Raw genomic sequence first — 21419 nt, 5'->3', positions numbered from 1 at the left:
TTCTTTCAACTGAAAAACTTAATTGTTTAGCATTCTGGCACAATTAGCTGTGAATTTAAACAGTTATATCTACTGCATCATTTTTCTGTTTTAACATTTTTATTTTGCAGTGTTGTAGAAATCTAAACATATCAGTTTGGACAATACATTGTCAGAAAATTAAGACCTACAACCATTGCTATTTCCACAAAAAAGCAAGTGTGCAAACATTTTTAGCACATAAAATTGTGGAACTTTAAACAATGTTGGCCACCAAACAAAATAGGCCATTTTATAGGCAAACAAAAAAAAAAAAAAAAAAGGGGAATTATTCCAATCAGCGAAGCCAGTAAACATATGAGGAGATGTATTACCTTACTCACTATCTAGCCTATAAGCATTTGGTACTCTTCATGCTTTTATCTATCAATATAAAAAAAAGGCCTTGGATTGTTTTTTCTTGGCGGAACCTTGGGCATTAAATCAACCGTCGGATATTCTATCCAGCAATAGACAGGGAAGGCCACTGTCTTGACTTTTTTGAGCCAGCTCTAGATCCCTTGGCCCAACTGGTTAGACTAAACCCTGATATTTAGTTTTTGTTTTTTTTAAATTTCGCAGGCCTATTGCACAAGCTTATAACGATGTGGGTTTTTTTGGGGGTCTAATCCTCACATTCCCCTTCCTAACCTGCTTACCAGTACCCAGGGGTCCATTTACCCTTTTAGGGGGGTTGTACTCACACTGCAAGCCTGACAACCAGATATAAAATATATGATTCTATGAATTTTTCAAAATGTAGAGAGCAGAATCTTTCGCCATGGAGTAGGAATTCCAAGAGGCGGCAGAAATTTAAGCAGGCTTCCTCACAAGAAAGCAGCTCAGTCACAGAAGATGTCCTTTATTCAAGTAATCAGGTGCCAATAAGTCCTTAACTTAAGTGGTCATACACAAAGCAAATTTTGTCAGGTTCCTGATGAAGCAGCTGAAATTCGCTCCATTGGTGACCAGGGCTCATATACTGCAGTTGAAAAATTGAAAGCGCTGGAGGAAAAATTGAATTTTCGGCTTACCGTAAAATCTATTGATGGGACAGCTCCTGATTCTTCTTCATCATTGGGTTATACTGCCCCCTACAGGAGCAGAAGACTAAGCAGGAAAAAGCTTGACTACACCTATGGGCAGTCCCAGGGGGTATACACCCACTCACCAACTCCACAGACGGGTGGGTGCTGTGTTCGTCAATGAAAATCAGAGAAATGGATTTTATGTTAAGTCAAAAATCCCATTCTCTCTTTCATTCATTGAGGGACACAGCTCCTGATTCTTTTTAAACATTGGGACGTCCCAAAGCAGTGTTAAACATGAGGGGTGGGAAAACTGAAAAAATTCCCAAGGCTAACCATAGCCAACCATATAACAGAGCTCAACCATTAACAACTGAAGCTCACCTGAAAAACAATACACCCTCAAAGAGGACCAGGTCCTCTAAACAACAGCCAGCAAAACCTTGCGGCTAAAAGAAGCATCCCCAGATGCCAACACAACCACTTTACAAAAAATGTTGTAAAAGTGTCCGACGACCAGGTGGCCACCTTGCAAAACCTGCGTCACTGATGCTCGAAGACGGAAAGCCCAGGACATACTAAGCGCCCTAGTAGAGTGCGCCAAAACAGGCAAAGGAGGAACCTGACCCCTGATGCAATAGGCCTGAACCGCCGCCTGTCTGATCTATCAGGAAATGGTCGCAAAAGAAGAGGACAACCCTTTGTGAGGTCCGTCCGTGAGTGCAATTATAGTCTCTGACTTCATAAAAGACTGTAGCTACCAATTACACCCTAATCGCCCGGACCACATCCAAGACATGCAAGGCAATTTCCTTCAGATGTTTAGGCCTGGGACACAGGGAAGGCAACACAATGTCTTCATTCAAATGACAGTCAGAGGCTACATTATCAAGGAGTGACTGATAGAGGCAAAGCACACCTTATCCTGGTGAAGCACCATAACGTGAATGACAGGATAATGCTGTCAGTTCCCCGATGTCCTGCATGCAGAGGTGATAGCCACCAAAGGCGGCCACGTTCAGGGGCAACTTAAGCAGGGTAACCTCCCAAATATTTTCAAAGGGGAGCTTCAGTAGAGCTGAAAGCTACACAATAAGATTCCAGGGCGGCAACAAAGCCCGCACTGAAGGAACCAAATGTCGGACACCCTGAAGAAAAGTTATGCACCAGGGAGTGTGTGGCCAAAGGTCATTGGAAAAAGACTGCCAAAACCCAATACCTGGCCCTTGATGGTACTGAAGGCCATTTTTGTTCAACCCCCCCATTGAAGGAAGGTCCAGATCCGATCCACTGAGAATGAGCAAGGATGAATTCCAAGAGACACACCACGCAATGTACATCTTCCATGAACGATGGCAGATCTTCCCAGAGGCAGATTTCCAAGCTTTTAACAGCATAGGAATCAAAGATTCAAACAAACCTCCACCCTTCAGCACCTGGCGTTCAACAGCCAAGCCATTAAAGCAAGCGGCTGTAAAGTAGGATGGAAGATTGGTCCTTGAGACAGCAGATCCTCCCTGAGAGGCAGTCCAAGGAGCATCGGCAACCAGCTGTATCAGATCGGCGAGACCAGTCTGGAGCCTCTAGCATGATCGGAATATCCCTTCTGCCTGAATCCTGCACAGGAGTCATGGCAGAAGTTTGAGAAGGCTGGAACCACTCAGTCAGCCCACCTTAGAATGCCAGCTACTTACCGAGCCGCCATGACACTTCTTGAGCCCCCTTGCTGATTGACATAGATCACGGCCGTGGCATTGTCCAAATGAGTTTGTACTGGACACCCCTGAAGACAATTGTCTGATGAGAAATTCTGATCGCTCGGAGTTCAGTACACTAATTGGCAGTCTGGGTTCTGCCAGAGTCCAGACCCCTTAAGCGCGTCTGTGCTGAGGACGCCTCTCCACTCGGACAGCTTGGCTTCCGTGGAGACAACCATCCAGTACAGGAGGAGAAGGTTTTTCTCTGTTGAAGTGCCAGAGAGCGAAGCCACCTCTAAAGACCGTGGATCCTTGACCCATTTCACCAGAATTTCTTTAGCAGAGATCGTGTGTGTGGAACTGTGCAAACCATCAGGCCCAGCATGCACATGCCAGCCCGGAGGGATGATCGTCTCCTGAACAACAGAAGCTGAATTGCCTCCTGCAATGTCTGGAGTTTTTCCAGAGGAAGAAACACTCCTGGCTGAGGCCGAGTCCAGAGTCAGACCCAGATAAGCCATTTTTTGTGGACAGAACCAAAGCAGACTCCTGAATGTTCAGGATCCCACCAAACTCCCTCAGAGTTCACAGAGCAATATCCAGTAGTCCATTAGAGCTGTCGGAGACTCTGCTCGCAGAAGATGATCGTCCAGGTAACCCAGTTGACTCAAACAATGCCAGCACCATGGCCAACACTTCTGTGAAGACCCGAGGTGCGGAGGCGAGACCAAAGGTCAGGGCCAGAAACTGATAGTGCTCCTCATCCTTGGCAAAACGGCGGAAGCGCTGGCAACCAGCACATATTAGAATGTGCAGGTAGGCATCCTTGATGTCGAAACAAGTGAGAAGAAATCCCCCTGATGTAGGGATGCCACTACAATGTGAATGGACTCAATGCGGAACTTCTTCCTTAAGGTCCAGGACGTACCTTGCCTTCCTTCCTGAGAACTGTAAAGAGGTTTGAGTAAAAAAAACCCTTGAAAATGTTTTGAAGTCGGAACAATTACCCCTTGAAATAACAAGTCTTGCACTGCCTCAAAGTGACCCCGTAGTGATCTGGGGACAAGTGCAGGTTGGAAGGGAAAAAACCTTTCAGGAGGACAAGCCCGAACTCGATCCCATAGCCTGACCGAAAAACTTTGTGGACCCACTTGACTTGTACCAGCAAAGACGTCCCCCCACCCCAGATACTGGTGAGGGCGCCCCTTCATGCAGAGGCAGCCTTGTCCTCAGATCTGGAAGAGCCCGCTCATGGCTTGCCAGACTAGGTCCTCTCGGAACCTCTGGTTGAGGCTCTTACTTTTAAACCCTAATCTTGAGATCCTGAGAGGAAGAGGCCGCTTAGGAGTCGAGGAGGATGGCCCACGACTACGGACGGGGCTCCTTGCCCTTGGTAGCCTGTGGAAGAGGAGTACTCCCTCCCAACCCCCATGAGACACTTAACAATGTCATCCAAGGAAGCTCCAAACAGGCGACCCCCTACAAGAGGGAGATCAGATAAGGCCTTCTTAGAAGTCTAGTCTGCAGACCAGAATTTCAGCGAGACAATACACCGAAGGACCACTGGTGATACAGACAGTCTAGGAATCAAAGCAGCCGCATCCTAAGAGGCATTACAGACAACCTGCAGCCCCTGGACCAACCCATCCGCCAGCTCCGCAAAGACAGGGGGAAGATATTCTCCCTCCAGGTCCCGGCGAAAAGGCTTAGTCCACTCGGTTTAGAGTTTGCGACACCAGGGCAATAGTAACTACAGGTCCAACTGCCGAACCAGCCACAGCGCACATATGGTGGACCAGAGCATCCGCCCTCTTCTTAGCTGGACTTGTAAAGGTCGGGGACTCCTCAACCAGGATGAAGGTAACTCAATTTGACCTGGAAACCAGCGAGCCCACTACAGGTGGGACCGTCCACCTTTTACGCAGTAAATCCTCATAAGGATATCGCAAGCAAAAAACGCCTAGCAACCACTGCGTTTTGGACAACCCCACTGTTTGTGACAATGTTATCAAGGTAAGAGGAACACCCTTGCAGCTTTGGAGGGCTTGTGGGTGCCAAAGGGAACCGGTGCCTCCGACGCGGCAATAGCCGCAACCTCCATTTTTTCACGCACTGACACAAACAATGCATCCACCAGCACCTATTTAAGGGCAGCTAGAGGAGCACAGGAATCATCCTCACTATTTGAGCACTCAGGGTGCATGGACGTAGACCCAGTAGTGACACTATATACCAACAACTGGAGAGCCATAGTTTGAAGATCCCAGCTCTATAGGGTCCAGGTATAGCCTCATGCTACCAGTAGTGACACTGACCCTAGCCAAATGCAAAACTAGTGAAAACAGTAAGATGAGTAGGGAAAAAAAAAATGTCAGTTGCCTCAACCTGTAAAACCATTCCTGTTTTGGAGGTAGTCTCCCAAAAACATAATCAGGGGAAGCCCGTGACTGCGATTCTGCTTAGAGAAAAATGACCAAGGGCCACAAATGGACAACCTATTGGACCCCGCAAAAACAAGGGGGGTCACTCTGAGACCTTCATAGAGGACATAGCCCCCTTAAAAAGGGTCTGCCCGCCGTGACGCAGATGCGCAGGCAGAGTATCTTCGCTAAAACAAGGAAGGTGCCCCACACAATAATGGCGGCAAGACTGTCATTAAAATTGAAGTGCCCCCACAGCCGGTCTAAGAGAGACCATATGGCCCAGCAGGCCGCAAGCCGGGGCCTACATTTTTGTGGGGACCCAGCCGCAATTGCGTCCCCTCTAGGTGATGTACATTGCAAACATTTTACTAAACTTTGTTGCAAATTCCTACCTTTTTGGTATTTTGAAGGAATAGCTGGTTGCTTGTCTGTGTCTATGTTCTGAGTTAGGAGTGGTTTTATAATGATCAATAAACTTCTGCAACTGCAGAGTCTTACTTTTAAGCATTATTCCCTTTTGAGATGATTTCACCAAATATTTGCATCTTAGTGCAGACCTCTGGGAAAATCAATATGCCAATCACACAAGTAGGAAACTACGTTTCTGGGGGACATACTGTCAACCATCTGTGTACAGAATGCCGCAAGGTATTACATTTTATAGAAAATGACAGCACTGCAAATTGAAAAGGAAAGGTCATTTTTAATAACATTCAATTACAATATGACTTAGGTAACAATTGTACACTGCTATATTTTATTTATTTTTTTGCCACATTTTTTCCCCAAGAAAGTGGAATTACCCACATATCTTCTATAGGAAATTTAGGGTATCAAAGTTTCGGCAGTTTCACAGATGCAAGCAATTTTAAGGCTTGACATGCTGGATAGCCATTTACTCAGCACAACAGCATCTTTTATACTTTACTAAAATTGGGCAATATATTACATTTGTGTGCGCTAAAAGTTAGTATTTTTTACTGTAATTTTTCCACTACTATCGCGTGACATAACTACCATTTTATTTTCCAGGATTTCTGCATTCAAAAAATATATAAATGCTTTTGGGAATTTAATGGTCAGGCCCAAAATGATGGTTTAAAAAAAAAAAAAAAAAGGATCTGGCAATAAAAGGGTTAAATAGTTAAACACACGCAGAAGGAGAAAACAAAACAATATGCAATGGGTGTCAAATATGTTGATTAAAGAAGAATAAATTAAAAAATAACAGGCTAGCAAAAATATGTTGCTTCTCAGAAGAGCCCAGGAAAATGTTTCCAACCTCTTGACACTAGCAAAAAATCTGAGCCAAGGCAGGGTTGTACAGAAGGGGCAGGCATAACATTTGTCTACTAGTGTCCCAGCCTCCTGACTGAGGCAGTATAACCAGCTGTTCAAGAGTTTCTAGAATTCCTGTGTGCCTCAAATGATAAAAAAATAAATTCCAGTTAAAAGAATTTATAATTTTACTTTTAACTTACTCATTTTTTTTGCATCTTAAATGGGTTAGTAAGCGTTACCTTCAATGTATAGTATAGGTATTCAAAGTCCATTCTGTATACAACAATAGAGAAGTTTTACTTAAAAAAGTCAGCAAAAATGTGTTAGGGTCATCCACACTACTGTATACATTGGAACCCCTGCACTTATGTCTCACAGGCTTCCTAGGCCATGCATTTATGGAGACTGAGGTCTCCAGCCTTCTAGGCCACCAAATTGTTTAGCCAATCCATAGGCATCATCTAGCAGGCCCAGGAAGCCTGTGACCACATTACAAGTTATGAATACAGGTTTTTTTTTTTTCACAATTTAAGATTGCATTTATCCATTCTAAAACATGACTATATTGTGGATCCAACTACTTCTAGAAATTCATTTTATATGCAACAAAACCACTAAAAATTACCATTCTTGCAAAGCAGGCAGTTAGAATTCCACTTCCAGATCCTACATCTAGAGCTTTGGCACCTTCATGTAACTGGTCGTGGAGGAGTTCTAATGCATATGCATGCTACAATAAAGAAAAGATTACAATGTCAGACATGCAGAGAGGTTTGAACAGTTATGCCAGTGACATTTCGATAGTCAATTAAACATAATGTCAAGTAAAAACATATCGTACTACATGTATTCAACCTTTCAAATCAGCTTATGTGGTTTCTGTTTTATACTCAACTAGCATTTTAAGTTTTGCCAATTTTAAACGCAGATCAGGCCTTTTAAGTGCAAGTATACATTATCACTGCTTATTCCTCCAGTAATCAACTCTTCCCTTCCTAGCAAACTTACCTAAATATCGCAGCTTTGGGCTGCAACACTGTTTACATTCCTTGTGCTGAGCCCTTTTAGACCATTACATGACCATTTTTCAAGAATTTGTCTCAGGAGAAGGAAGTGAAAATCTACAGGAACAGAACGTGCAGGAGTACTTACGTTCAGGGAAAGCAAAGGGAATAATTGAAAAAGTCCTCAAATGTGATTTATTTTTTAGCCCCCTAGTCAATGTCAAAGACATAGCAGATGCAAAAACTGCAACCTGACCCACTTTGATGATCATCCTATTAAGAGCCATGTCAGATTAGTGATCCTATAACCCTGGCAGCAAATAGGCAGAAACAGTCCTACTAACCTTCTTGTACAGTGTTGCTCACTTACTGGATGAAGCACTGCAGAATCTTTCAAAAAAGGGAGCAATACCTTATTAGTGATCCTGTTCCTTGCGACTTGCCCTCCTCAGTGGAGGTTTTATATTATACATATGCTACCAAGCAGGAACATAATAAAACTTGTGCTCATGCTAACATGTTATCACAAATCAGCAAGGAAAGGGACGTACATAAAAAACAAAATAGATTGCATATAAAAATGCATTGATGAAAAGCAATACACATCTAAAAAATCATTTTTTTTTTCATTTTTTAATCAAAGAAAAATTCAATGCATTTTGGGGGCAATAATACTCTATCAGGGCATTTCCTGCTACATTTACTATTTTCATCCATATTTGCACCATTTCACAACTTTTTTTGACACACTTTGTCTATTTTAATCATTAGCTCACACATGCATTTCATTGTGGATTCATTGTCATTCTCCTGGCTTCCCCTTTCATTTATTTTGGATCTGCTCATTAAACGTTTTATGATAAAATATTTCATTTTTAATTCTAGGTCCACCTTTATTATGCATGTATTCAGCATATTACACTCATGCATGTCTGTCAATAGTTGTTTTTTTGGTTTCCCCACTACTACCATCCTGTCACAATAATCCCTTCCCCTTTTGCCATTATTGCACTCCTCTACTCCCTCTCCCATCCTATGCTGGTATAACATTTTCCACCGTTTGCTGCTCATCTGTCATTCAGTGAGTGACAGCACTTCCAGTCTCCTCCCCAATATCCTGGAGATCTGTTGTCTCCTCCTTTACGTTTTACATTTAAATAGAAGTGAACATGCAGCTTACTGCTAACTGTCGCTGACCACAGTGTATCAATGCAGTAAAAGAGTCAACAACTTTTTCTGCTCTCAACACATCAATTTCAGGGAGGACACGTTAACTTTTGCCTAATATATCCCACCACTGTAATAACATAATCAATGTTGTCTGTTCACGTTCACTTTTCACATACTGTTATGGCTAATCCGTGTGTGTAAATATATATATTAGTGATCGACCGATATCGTTTTTTTCGTTGCCGATACCGATACTTTGGCCAATGCATATCGATATTGGCCAATATTTCTGTACGTTTTTTTTTTTTTTTGACAGGTACTTTTGTGGAGGGATCTGGGAGTCTAAAAGACCCTAAGCCCCTCCTCTGCACTTAAAAGCATTCAAAACGCCAAGTTTGGCTGTTTTGAATGCGGTCATTTTTTTAAACTGGCGCCAGACAGTACCCGGAAGTGATGTCACTCATGACATCACGTCCGGGTTTTTGCATGGAGACCCGATCAGAGCCGAATGCGGTCACCCAGAGACGAACTGAGGGTAGCGGTGGGTAGCCCACAAAGTGTACTGTCGATGGGTGCAGAAATCTCCTTGGCACCGGGCACAGCTACGCGGATGGCACTGGATTGAGTGGTAGACAAGGCGAAGCTCTGGGACTACTCCTAGCGCGGCTCATGTCTGGACATGCCCCCTTTATTAAAGATTTCTCTGTGAGCCAGATGCAGCCATCAAAAGAGCCACGTCTGGCTCGTGAGCCATAGGTTCCCTACCCCTGCTATATAGGGTCCAAGCATCGCCCCTCAAAAAGTGCATATTCCTGTCTGGGATCTGCTGTGCAGGCTGGTTGCCCGGGTCTTCCGGTGGGATGGGAAACCTGGGCGAGCCGCGGAAGGCAGCAGGAGGGGTGGGGGGGTAGGTCCCCTCCCGCTCCTTGTAATGACAGCTGAGCGGCTTCTCAGCCACATCGGTTGTCATTACAAGACAGCCAAACGTCGGCTATGGACACCGGTGATGCCTCTAGCTGCAAGTATCACACTTTCCCGAAATATTGGCAACCTGCGGGGCCGAGTCATATCGGCCCTCTATATATCGGTCGGTCCAAACCCTCTGAGAACACTCCGTGCCCAAAACACCTCCCCACCCGGACAGGCTAGCATCCCTGATGATCACCGCCCAGTATAGGGGAAGGAAGGATTTTCCCTGTCGAAGAGCCGGAGAGCGAAGTCACCAAATCAGGGACCCTCTCGTGCCCTGGCTCAACAGGATCAGATTGTCTAGAGACTGTGGATTCTTGTTCCACTTGGCAAGAATCTCTCTCTGCAGGGGCCTTGTGTGGAACTATGCAAACTGATCCTCCTCGAAGGTAGACATCAGGCCCAATACCCGCATGCAAGTCCTGAGAGACGACCGACTGCTGGCCAACAGAAGTCGAATGACATCTTGCAGCTTCTGGAAACACCCTGGCTGAGATGGAGTCCAGAGTAAGACCCAGATGGTTCAACTTAGTGGATGGAACCAGAGCAGACTTCTGAAAATTCAGAGTCCATCCGAACTCTTGCAGTGTCTGCACAGTTCCTGACTAGGCAGAAAGACTGAATGCCTATAACAGGAAGTGGGAGTATACCCCCTGGGACTGCCCCATAGGCGTGGTAAAGCTTTTTCCTGCCTAGTGTCCTACTCCTGTAGGGGGCAGCATAACCCAATGGTCAAGAAGTTTCTGGATTAGTGTCGGTCAATGAACGAAAGAAAAATGTTGGATTCTGAAAGGAAAGATTTTCTGACAAATCTGTTGGGGCATACTCATTTATGCTGAACAGTGTGTGCGTGTGTGTGTGCGTGTGTGCGTATTATATATACACAAACACGTTCCATGTGCCAATTTAGGGGGAAAAAAAATGTAGAATATGTTTTACAGTCATACATGCATGGGCATGCAACATTGTAACATGCAGTGATGGTAGTAACTGCGTTTAAGTAAACGACGTTACTTAACGCAGTTACTTTAGAGGGTAACAAGTAATTAGATTTCTCTTCCCCCTCATGGTAACGCGAGACGGCTTGGACGGCGCTACCGCAATTACATCTACCGCCACTAGATGGCAGTAGTGCAATTGTAATTCCTCCTCTCCTTTATGACCGAGGCCGGCACTGTGCGCGGTACTTGCCTCAGTCGACGAGAGAGGAGGAGGAGACAGTGAGAACAGAGAGTGCGGACTCCGGAATGAGTACAGCGCTTCAGGCCCAGGAGGGCAGAGGCAATGCCATTGCCACTTTGCCAGCCTGGCCATATTATTTAATTTAATATAAAATTAAATATAGTCCAGGCAGCCCACCACGAGTCCACCACCGCACCGTCATAGGCACAGCCAGTCAGAAGAGAGAGGAGCACAGGCAGACAGACAGGCCTGGAGGAGGACGGAGCCAGAAGGACCCTAGTGTGCCTGGGCAGGCCACACCACCATCAGTAGCCAGCCAGGCAGCACAGGTACCAAAAGACAAAAAAAACAAAAACAAAATACAGTTACTCACAGACTCAGTCACAGTCAGGACAGGAGGACTCAGGACTCAGACCCCCACCACCACCAGTGTGCCACACCACCACCAGCCAGCCGGCACCAAAAAACAAAACAAAAATATACCACAGTCAGGACTGGAGTAGACTCAGGAGTCAGACTCAGGTCAGGTACCCCACTACCAGTAGTACCCCCACCAGTGCCACACCACCATCCACCACTGCCCACCACCACAACCACTAGCAGCAGCAGGTACCACTCAAGTAAAAAAAAAAAAAAAAACACACCACCACTCAGGATGACTCCGGTCAGATACCACTGCCAGTACCAGTGTACCACCACGCAGCCAGCCAGTACCACTCAGCAAATACCACTCAGGTACCACCAGTGCCACTTCGCAAATACCACTCAGGTAGAGTACCAGTGTACCGCGCAGTTGGTACCACTCAGCAAATACCATGCAGGTACTGCTCAGGAATCACCTTTTTTTTGGTTCTTTATTTTTATTTATACTTTAAATTTTATGGTTTTCAGCCATGAACCCCGCGGTTATTCATGGCTATATGTCAGGAGTCATTTGCTTCTGTTTTTTGATCGCCATCCGGTATGGTTTGTAGGATTCTGCCACGTAGCTCCATATGGCTTCGAGAGTTCCCTTTTTCTTTTTACCCTACTCCCTTTTTCCTCTTAATAATATGGTCTGTTTTTAGGCTCTTAAGTCTCATGTCAAGTCATGATCATTTCCCTGTTTCGAGGCTCCATTTGAGGCTCGTTCCGAGCTTCTCCGAGCCCTTCCTTTTTTGATATATTCTATGCACCAGTCACTTTATTTCTATTGTCATATTTTGTTGCTATCAATTTGCATCCATTTAAGGCCAACAAGCTGTCTAAGTGTCAACTATGGTTACCAGTTACAATTTCTATATTTATCCAATGACTTTTTGATTAACAAAGTCAACATTGGAAGAGGGGGTCCTCCTTTTCTCTGACACCATGCCACTATATCGCATACATTTCTCCATTCCAGTTCATATCCTATTATATTCTCTATATATGGTGATTTTCTATGCTAAATTCATGTTTACTGGTTCTTCACCATATTTATATGTCCCATTAGATTCACGGATACACTCAAACAAATGGAACATGCTTTCATGAAATGACTTTTATGAAATGGTTTTTCTATATATCTTGTATGCATGTATTTCTGTTTTCGAGTGTATTCTTTGAATTATGTATTTGGTCGATCAATTATTTGCATATTTAATTAGTGAATTTATACATGGCGATTTTGGTGTCAGTCTAGATACATCTGTAAAAATTGGGAACCTATAACTTTTTTCGGTGCTTATCCCCTGGTGGCGTGACAATTTATGTTTTATATTCTTTATATGAGTCGTCCCCATTGATATGTTAATTCATATTTTTATTACATTTCATCACTTACGCACACCAGTTGCATTTCAACTTCAGTTTCATCCCGTGTTTTGGGTTCTCTTTACACATTGATTAATGTTCATTGATTATGCTACACACTTGACGGATTGTAACTTCTTACTATATCACATTCATCATTATATCCCTTTTCACTTCATCACCCTTCTTCACACACTTTTGGAAGAAAAACAATTATTTTCTTATTTTTTACCATTGTTATTATATTCTATATTCATGAGTACATTTACTTCCACATCTTTCACTATCACCATCTATTTTTATTTATATTGATTTACGTGTTTTCAACTATTGTCAATAGTGTGGTTTTTCTTTTCACGAGTTCCGTTTACTTTTTTTCACATTTTTTCGTATTTTCATCTTTTTTTCAGGATTAATATCAGTGTAAATATCTGGTATGTTATTCCAATAATCTATCTTTTTTATATACACGATTTTTCACATAGCCACTATCTACATTTGAAGGACTTTCTCCACACGTGGAACGACCATTTTTTACATATACTTTTTCATTTATTATGTCCACGCCACCAGGGTCTAAAGCATTTGATGATGAAGAAAAAAAGTTTTTCATTTATTCATACATGACTCATTCATTTATTGGTTCCTGATTTTTCAGCCATTGTTTTATATCTTTATATTTTTGTATCAGTCATACATATGGTTTTATATTGTTCGTATGTATATCTCCATTCCCCCACGGGGTGAAGGAGTTTTGTATCTAATTGTCTTTCACTGTGGAACTGTGGACTTGCTGAACCTACATCTGTTTTCTATCAATTAATCAATTCAAGGTGCAAGTAATTACCGTATATACTCGAGTATAAGCCGACCCGAATATAAGCCGAGACCCCTACTTTTGCCACAAAAAAGTGGGAAAACTTATTGACTCGAGTATAAGCCTAGGGTGGGAAATGCTGCAGCTACTGGACCCAACTGGACCACCACGAGACACAAAATAGGGGCTGCGGGCATGGTACAGGAGATGGCGCAGGTCATAGTACAGGCATTGCACAGGTCATGGTAAGGGCATGGCACAGGTCAGGGCACAGGTGAAGATATAGGCATGGCACAGGTCATGGTACAGGCATGGCACAGGTCACAGTACAGGCATGGCACAGGTCACGGTACAGGCATGGCACAGGTCACGGTACAGGCATGGCACAGGTCACGGTACAGGCATGGCACAGGTCACGGTACAGGCATGGCACAGGTCACGGTATAGGCATGGTACAGGTCATGGTATAGGCATGGCACAGTATGTACAGGCATGGCACAGTATGTATAGGCATGGCACAGTAATTACAGGCATGGCACAGTAATTACAGGCATGGCACAGTAGGTACAGGCATGGCACAGTAGGTACAGGCATGGCACAGTAGGTACAGGCATGGCACAGTAGGTATAGGCATGGCACAGTATGTACAGGCATGGCACAGTATGTATAGGCATGGCACAGTAGGTATAGGCATGGCACAGTAGGTATAGGCATGGCACAGAAATTACAGGCATGGCACAGTAGGTATAGGCATGGCACAGTAGGTATAGGCATGGCAAAGTAATTACAGGCATGGCACAGGAGATGCAGCGCTGCGGGCATGGTACAGGAGAATGTCCTGTACCATGCCCGCAGCACTGCATGAGGAAATACAGGGGCTGCGGAGGCATCTCACTTACCTGTCGGTGAGGCGCCGTCTTCGATTTAAAAAACGCGCCACCCGGCGCCGCCATACGTCACCGCAAATGCGCCACCGATGCTCGGGAAAAGCCGAACACGTTCGGCTATTTCCGGGCATGCGGCACATGCGCAGTGACACGTCGGCGCCGAGCGGCGCCATTTTTAAAAAGACACTCCAGTCAGTGACTCGAGTATAAGCCGAGGGGTGCATTTTCAGCATGAAAAAACATGCTGAAAAACTCGGCTTATACTCGAGTATATACGGTACATTCTTCGGTCACCTCCTTTTTTGGTTTACCTACAAATGTATGTCGGCTTCCACAGCTCCACAGTGTATGGTTATGAGTAAGCGATCTAATTCGTGAAACGCGTTAACCCGGCACGTCTGTTATGTGCATTGTACTGTCTGTCTGCTGTACCGAAGAAGAATAAAGGAGTTTTGATTGTTTTCATCTTACTTTTCCTGAGTGCGGTCTACTTTCTTGGATTCTCTATTGCTTGGACGGCGGATCTGACCAGCACCAGCTATTGAACTGACACCTGAGCGGCTCTGCTCTTTGTTGTTATACTGCTCAGGAATCACCTCACCACATAGGTGTCTCATTGTCCCACAGCAACATTAAAATAGTGTAGATTACTGTACAATGTTTTATAATAATAATTGCTCCTATTTAGTGTTCATTTCCATCATTTAACATACCGTATTTATCTGCGTATAACACGCACTTTTTGCTCCTAAAAATGGAGGAAAAAGTAGCTGAGCGTGTTATACGCCGATATATAAGAAAAAAAAATGTCCAGAAAGCAGTTAGAAGGGGGCGGGCGGTGCCGAGAGTTAGAAGGGGGCGGGCGGTGCCGAGAGTTAGAAGGGGCGGGCGGCGCCGAGAGTTAGAAGGGGGCGGGCGGCGCCGAAAGTTAGAAGGAAGTCCCGCCTCCTATGCCGACGTCAATCACAGGCGCCGGACTTCCGATGAGAGCGCATCCGTCCTTCTCCTCGGCTCCGCCCGCCCCCTACTACCCCTCGGTGTTTTCTGGAGATTTTTTAGTGGGGCTGGCAAAGGCTGCATGTATGGGCGCTGGCAAAGGCTGCATGTATGGGCACTGGCAAAGGCTGCATGTATGGGCACTGGCAAAGGCTGCATGTATGGGCACTGGCAAAGGCTGCATGAATGGGCGCTGGCGAGGCTGCATGTATGGGCGCTGGCGAGGCTGCATGTATGGGCGCTGGCGAGGCTGCATGTATGGGCACTGCACTGGCGAGGCTGCATTTAAGGACACTGCGCTGATGAAGCTGCATTTGTGGACACTGGTAAGACTACATTTAATTTTAAAAAAATGTTCTGAGTTTAAAGCGGTTTATTTTAAATTTCAGCTTTTTTCCTGAAATTTCTGCCCTAAAATTTAGGTGCGTGTTATACGCCGGCGCGTGTTATACGCCGATAAATACGGTATTTAATATTGGGGGCATCCAAGTTATTTGACATATTTGAATATTTTTTTTAAAGTAACGCAATAGTTACCTTCCCAGGTAATTATTTTTTTTCTGATGTAACTCGGTTACTAACTCAGTTACTTTTTGTGAGAACTAGAACTAATTACTTTTTTTTAACTTACATGACCAACACTGGTAACATGTTATGTCTGCTTGGTAACCCTATGGCCCCTTTCACCGTCAAATTTGGAAGGATGGAAACCCCATTTTCCATCCGCCCAGCAGATCGGATCGGATCGGATGAACACGGACAGTCCATTCTCATCTGATTCCCCCATAGAGAACAGCGGGGACCCCACAGCGCGGAGACAGAGCTGCCATCCACCTGCTCAGCGGGGGGAATCGGCAGATCAATCCCCCGCTGAGAAAAACTGAGTCCGCCAACGGACTCCCATGTGTGAAAGGGGCCTAATGGGTGACAAATGTTGCTGGGTGTGTGGTCATTAGCATGGTCTCTGCTCATTTACAAGCTTGTCAATCAACACCTGGCCAAAAAAAACATTTAAAAAGGTAACCCCACTTTTATAGAGGAAAAAAAATAGCACATAAAAGTAATCTAGCATATACAGAGCCTTGAACAAGTATTCAGACCCCTTAAATTATTCCACATTGTCATGTTATAACCAAAAACGTAAATGTATTTTATTGGGATTTTATGTGATAGACCGACACAGAGTGGCACATAAATGTGAAGTGGAAGGAAAATGATAAATGGTTTTCAAAAATGTTTACATATAAATATCTGAAAAGTGTGGTGTGCATTAGTATTCAGCCCCCTGTTCTCTGATACCCCTAAATTAAATGCTAGTGGAACCCATTGCCCAAAGAAGTGACCTAATAAATAAATAGAGTCCACCTGTGTGTAATTTAATCTAAAAATAAATACAGCTGTTCTGTGAATCCCTCAGAGGTATGTTAGAGAACCTTAGTGAACAAACAGCATCATGAAGGCCAAGGAACACACCAGACAGGTCAGGGATAAAAGTTGTGGAAAAGTTTAAAGCAGAGAGTTAGGTTGTAAAAAAAATATCCCAAGCTTTAATCTCATTAAGCACTGTTCAATTCATCATCCAAAAATAGAAAGCTTATGGCACAACTGCAAACTTACCAAGACATGACCATCCACCTAAACTGACAGGTTGGGCAAGGAGAGCATCCACAGCTCAAGTTAGAGAATCTGTTCACAGAACAACTATTAGTCGTGCACTCCATAAGAAGTTCCACTTGCAGTTTGCGAGAAGTCATGAGGGGGACACAGCAAACATGTGGAAGAAGGTGCTCTGGTCAGAAGAGACCAGAATTGAACCTTTTGGCCTAAAAGCAAAATGCTATGTGTGAGCAGAAAATTAACACTGCACATAACTCTGAACACCCCATCCCCACTGTGAAACATGGTGGTGGCAGCATTATGTTGTGGGTATGCTTTTCTTCAGCAGGGACAGGAAAGCTGGTCAGAGTTGATGGAGCCAAATACAGGGCAATCTTGGAGAAAAACCTGTTAAGAGTCTGCAAAAGACTTGGTAGGAGACATACCCAAAATGACTTCCAGCTGTAATTGCAGCAAAAGGAGATTCTACAATGTATTTGACTCCGGGGGGGCTGAATTACAAATGCACACCACACTTTAAAGATGCTTGTAAAAAATGTTGAAAACAATTCATAATTTTCCTTCCACTTCACAATTATGTGCCACTTTGTGTTGGTCTATCACATGAAATCCCAATAAAATACATTTACGTTTTTGATTGTGACATGACAACACGTGTAAAATTTCAAGGTGTATGAATACTTTTTCAAGGCACTGTACAATTTTGACTCAAGTCATTGTCAGTGAATATTCTTAAAAATTACCTTTCCTTTTATAAACTGCAGAATTTAGATTTTCTGTAACATTTAATGCACTATGGCAACTTGGAGGCATTCTATACAAAGAGGTTGTACAGAACGCCCCCGAAAATGTAATTTCCTGATTATGTGATTGGTTTACAAATTTTCCCAGAAATCTGCACCAACATACAAGACAGATTTTGGGCACCCCCCTGCAACGAAAGTCATTTTTGGTGTGATACTTTCAAGAGGGAAATCCCATCTATAAGGATACAGACCCTGCCACTTCCCTCAAGAAACCTGTAAATGCAGCAGCTGACTGATAATTATAAAATCTCTCCCATTTACAGTCATTTTACACATGGACCCAGACAAACCGCTTTTTCTTTAGAATAACAAAGGTAGGCATCAGCAACAAACTTTATTAAAATCCTTGCAATGTACATTTTCCTCTCTCAACAAAAGTGGAGTTACTCTTTAATTATTATTGCCTATATAATCCAGAAATTTTAACTTGGCATTTAATAACTCATCTTAGGGTAGCACAGTGTTTGCCTACATTAATTTACATTCCTACACTTTTGATTTCCTCTCTAAGGATAGAACTCCAGTTTTTGGTTCATTTTAAATAGTTTGCTTGGGGCAAGCTGATCAACACAAACATTTCCATTACATATTGATACAGACGCAATGTACTGCTACATACCATAAGCAGCCATGTGTTCCAGGCAGTTCAGCTGATTTCCATACTGCTGCTGGAAAAAAATGGAGTCAGCCTGAGTGCTGCTTTGCCATTTAGCGGGACCCTTGTATTTTTTTAATAAATACAAGGCTTCCTCTGCTTGGTCAAGGTGGAAATTGTGACATAATCCATCCACCTCAACAAATCAGAGAAGTCTTGCCATCCTAACTTAGCCCTATGTAAAGCTAAAACAAATTTTTGTGTTATGTCGCCAACACAGGGAGCCCCCCCCCCCTTGGCATTATAATAAGGCATACAGATCCTAGATGCCTATTCCATCCCATAAACTTTTAGATATCTTTCATGACCACATTACTAAATGAAAAGGCCAGTCCATGCAAAACTGATGTTTCTAGGTGCTATAGGTAAATCAAATAATTATGGGCTTAAGTTCTATGGTTTGCACGCCTGTTGTAGCCATTTCTCAATTCTCAGTTTCCATGTTGGATTACACTGGTCTACAAATTTTGGAAATGATCTACCTCCCAGATAAATTGTGCTAATTCTCACATATTTTGATTAGCTGAATTAGAAACAGGTGATAACAGGGCTTGTTGGCTAAAGTTTTCAAGATATTACACAAAGATATATATACACAGGCGAGTATATTTGCCTACAAGGGAGGGAGGGAGGCATCTAATGATCATGATGCCTCGTAACTTCGACAAAGTACGGTAGAAAAATGAATATGGTACCACATGGAATTGTGTAAATATGTCTTCACTTTGAGACTAAAGATGATCACCTAACTGTAAATTATTATTTTATTGCAAGGTACATTTGTCTTGGTCAGATCTACCCATCATACTGTTATATTTGGTAGCTTGTGAAAGTGTAATTGCCTAACATTTCCAAGGAACAGTTGCGAGATACTTCCCTCGGAACCCAAGATGCATCGAAACTGTGTAAACAGCATAGAGAACTCCTGCTACATTTGTGGTGAGGTTACATAGGCATCTCAAAAGTGCAGTATGCCGGTAGTGGTAAAAAAAAGGCATACCACCTATATTTTGGATGCAAAATAGGGGATCAGGACAAGAGTTGGGCCCCTCATTGTTGCATTACATGTGCAACTTATCTGGGTCATTGGCTAAACAAGAAGAAACAGTCCATGCCTTTCGCAGTCCCAACAGTGTGGAGGGAGCATGAAAATGTTAAATGAAAAACCAATAAATAAATGGAAAGGTATTGGTATCAATAAAAAGATTTATATTGATTGGTGTGGCACCATTCTCATTGCTATATCACATTTTGCAGAAAAGTTATGGAGCATAACCACATATCCCCCTTGTAATTTTGAATTATTTTGATGCAATTTTGACAGAAGCTAGATCTTGGAAACTTAATTAATTACTCAGGACTTAATGTTCCTTCCTATTAGTGACCCAATTCTGGTAAAATGTATTTGCTTTTATTTTGGAAGATTGCTCCTTGTAGACCAGTGTTAGTATATATTAGGGAGAATGCCACAAGAGGGGCTAGAACACACAATGTGGATAGGGACCTTCAAAACTCTCTGCTAGCACAAGCTAAATTTATTGTGGTCTCTGCTAAACCCGGAAGTTGAGAGGAAGAGTAACGTCACCTCCTATCGCATTGGAACGCATGCCGGACCACGGCCACGCTACAAGGGGAAACTAGGAAGGAGACTACCAGGAGACTGCAGATCCTGTACCCCCGATCCTACTACCCATAGCAACCGATGCGCATTGCCCTGTGCCAGGTGGGCACAACAATAAGTAAGCAGCCACTTTTTATGGTTTACTAGGATTTAAAATAAAGTTACAGTATTACACTATTTTTGGCTTCTTATCTGTCTCCCTGCATATGGGCTTAATATATACCGACTTGAGGTAATTAATGGAGGAGTGAGGAGAAGGAGCATATTACTATTTTTTCCAAGTCATCCTTTGTTGGAAACCAAATAAATAATCCAGGTGGAGTGAAGGTGTGCCTATGGTCTGATCCACCAAAGGAAAAAGGATCACAGGCTTTTGAGGTCTGTGTGACCTACTTGGATCTGGTAAGAGGCAACGATTACCATCCCTATTCACTGGAGCACCTGATTTTTAAGCAATCAAAATCCACACTATTCTGCATGAATTGTTTGGATCACAGTCCACGATTGAAGCACCTTACAAGCACCTATATATATTAATTTTTTTGCCAATTAATTAATTTTTTTACTAAATTTATGTATTCATATATTGGAATTTTTTGAAACTAGTTTTTTATCAAGCACATTAATGGTATTTTACTGCACTGTCCAGCATTTTATATATATTTTTGTATTGCACAGTACACTCTTGTGTCACTAGCACTTAATTTTTAAGTGATTTTGTATATGATAACTGGCTGTTTGCTTTTTACCTATTTTATACATTGTTTATCACACTAGATAAAAGAGCTAGTATTTTATGCATTCCAATTATATTATATATATATATATATATATATATATATATATATATATATATATATATATATATATATATATATCTTTTATAATTTGCACAATAGAATTGCACTTTACCATTAATAATAACATCCAGGGACACCAGCGTCTTTTTACTTTATCCAGCCCAGTTATGGTATTTTAAAATTAAAAGGGCAGCAGGTTATAGCACTGTCAAACCTCTAAGAACCAGGGGCCTTCACATTAATTTTACTGATACAACTTTTGTGGTTTGATTTCCTTTAGATTTACCTTTTCTATGTAGTGCAAGGGCCTTCCTGATTGCATACAAATTGCAAGCGTTTAGGTTTGACCTCATATTATATTGTTTTGGTAGATCTAAAAGAAAAAATCTATAGAGAATTGTAAAACCTATAGAGAATTGTATAGTGTGTATCCATCTTTAGCCCATCACGCTCTACTTCCAACTATAAGTTGTCAAATTTTTAGTGGACTTGCCCCCAATGAAATAGCAGATATTAAAATAGTACAACAGACATTTTAACATGCACAATAAACCCACAACACTTACCATGTGCGGAGCACTTATTGTTGCTTGATAACCTATTAGGAAAAGACAAACATGAAAGATAGAGAGTTATCTTTTATATATATCGATCAGCAAATTCTAGTCAGTTCAA

The 21419-nt window shown here is 42.8% G+C and overlaps 1 protein-coding gene across 3 annotated transcripts in view; it reads right to left on the bottom strand.

The window, feature by feature from the left end:
* Positions 1-21419, bottom strand: part of LOC309548989 (protein-L-isoaspartate(D-aspartate) O-methyltransferase) — a 156520-nt gene that overhangs the window by 85193 nt on the left and 49908 nt on the right. For all 3 annotated transcript variants that reach the window (XM_082248924.1, XM_082248926.1, XM_082248925.1), the window contains exons 3-4: positions 21311-21342; positions 7073-7177 (exon numbers count right to left, since the gene is read on the bottom strand). In XM_082248924.1, the coding sequence (XP_082105050.1) occupies positions 7073-7177; positions 21311-21342 (137 nt within the window). The remainder of the gene's footprint in view (positions 1-7072; positions 7178-21310; positions 21343-21419) is intronic.

The sequence above is a fragment of the Pelophylax lessonae genome, assembly GCF_965119305.1.
Source record: "Pelophylax lessonae genome assembly, chromosome: 3".
NCBI lineage: Eukaryota > Metazoa > Chordata > Amphibia > Anura > Ranidae > Pelophylax > Pelophylax lessonae.
Note: the sequence above shows the minus strand (reverse complement) of the source record. Positions and strands in the feature narration are given on the sequence as shown.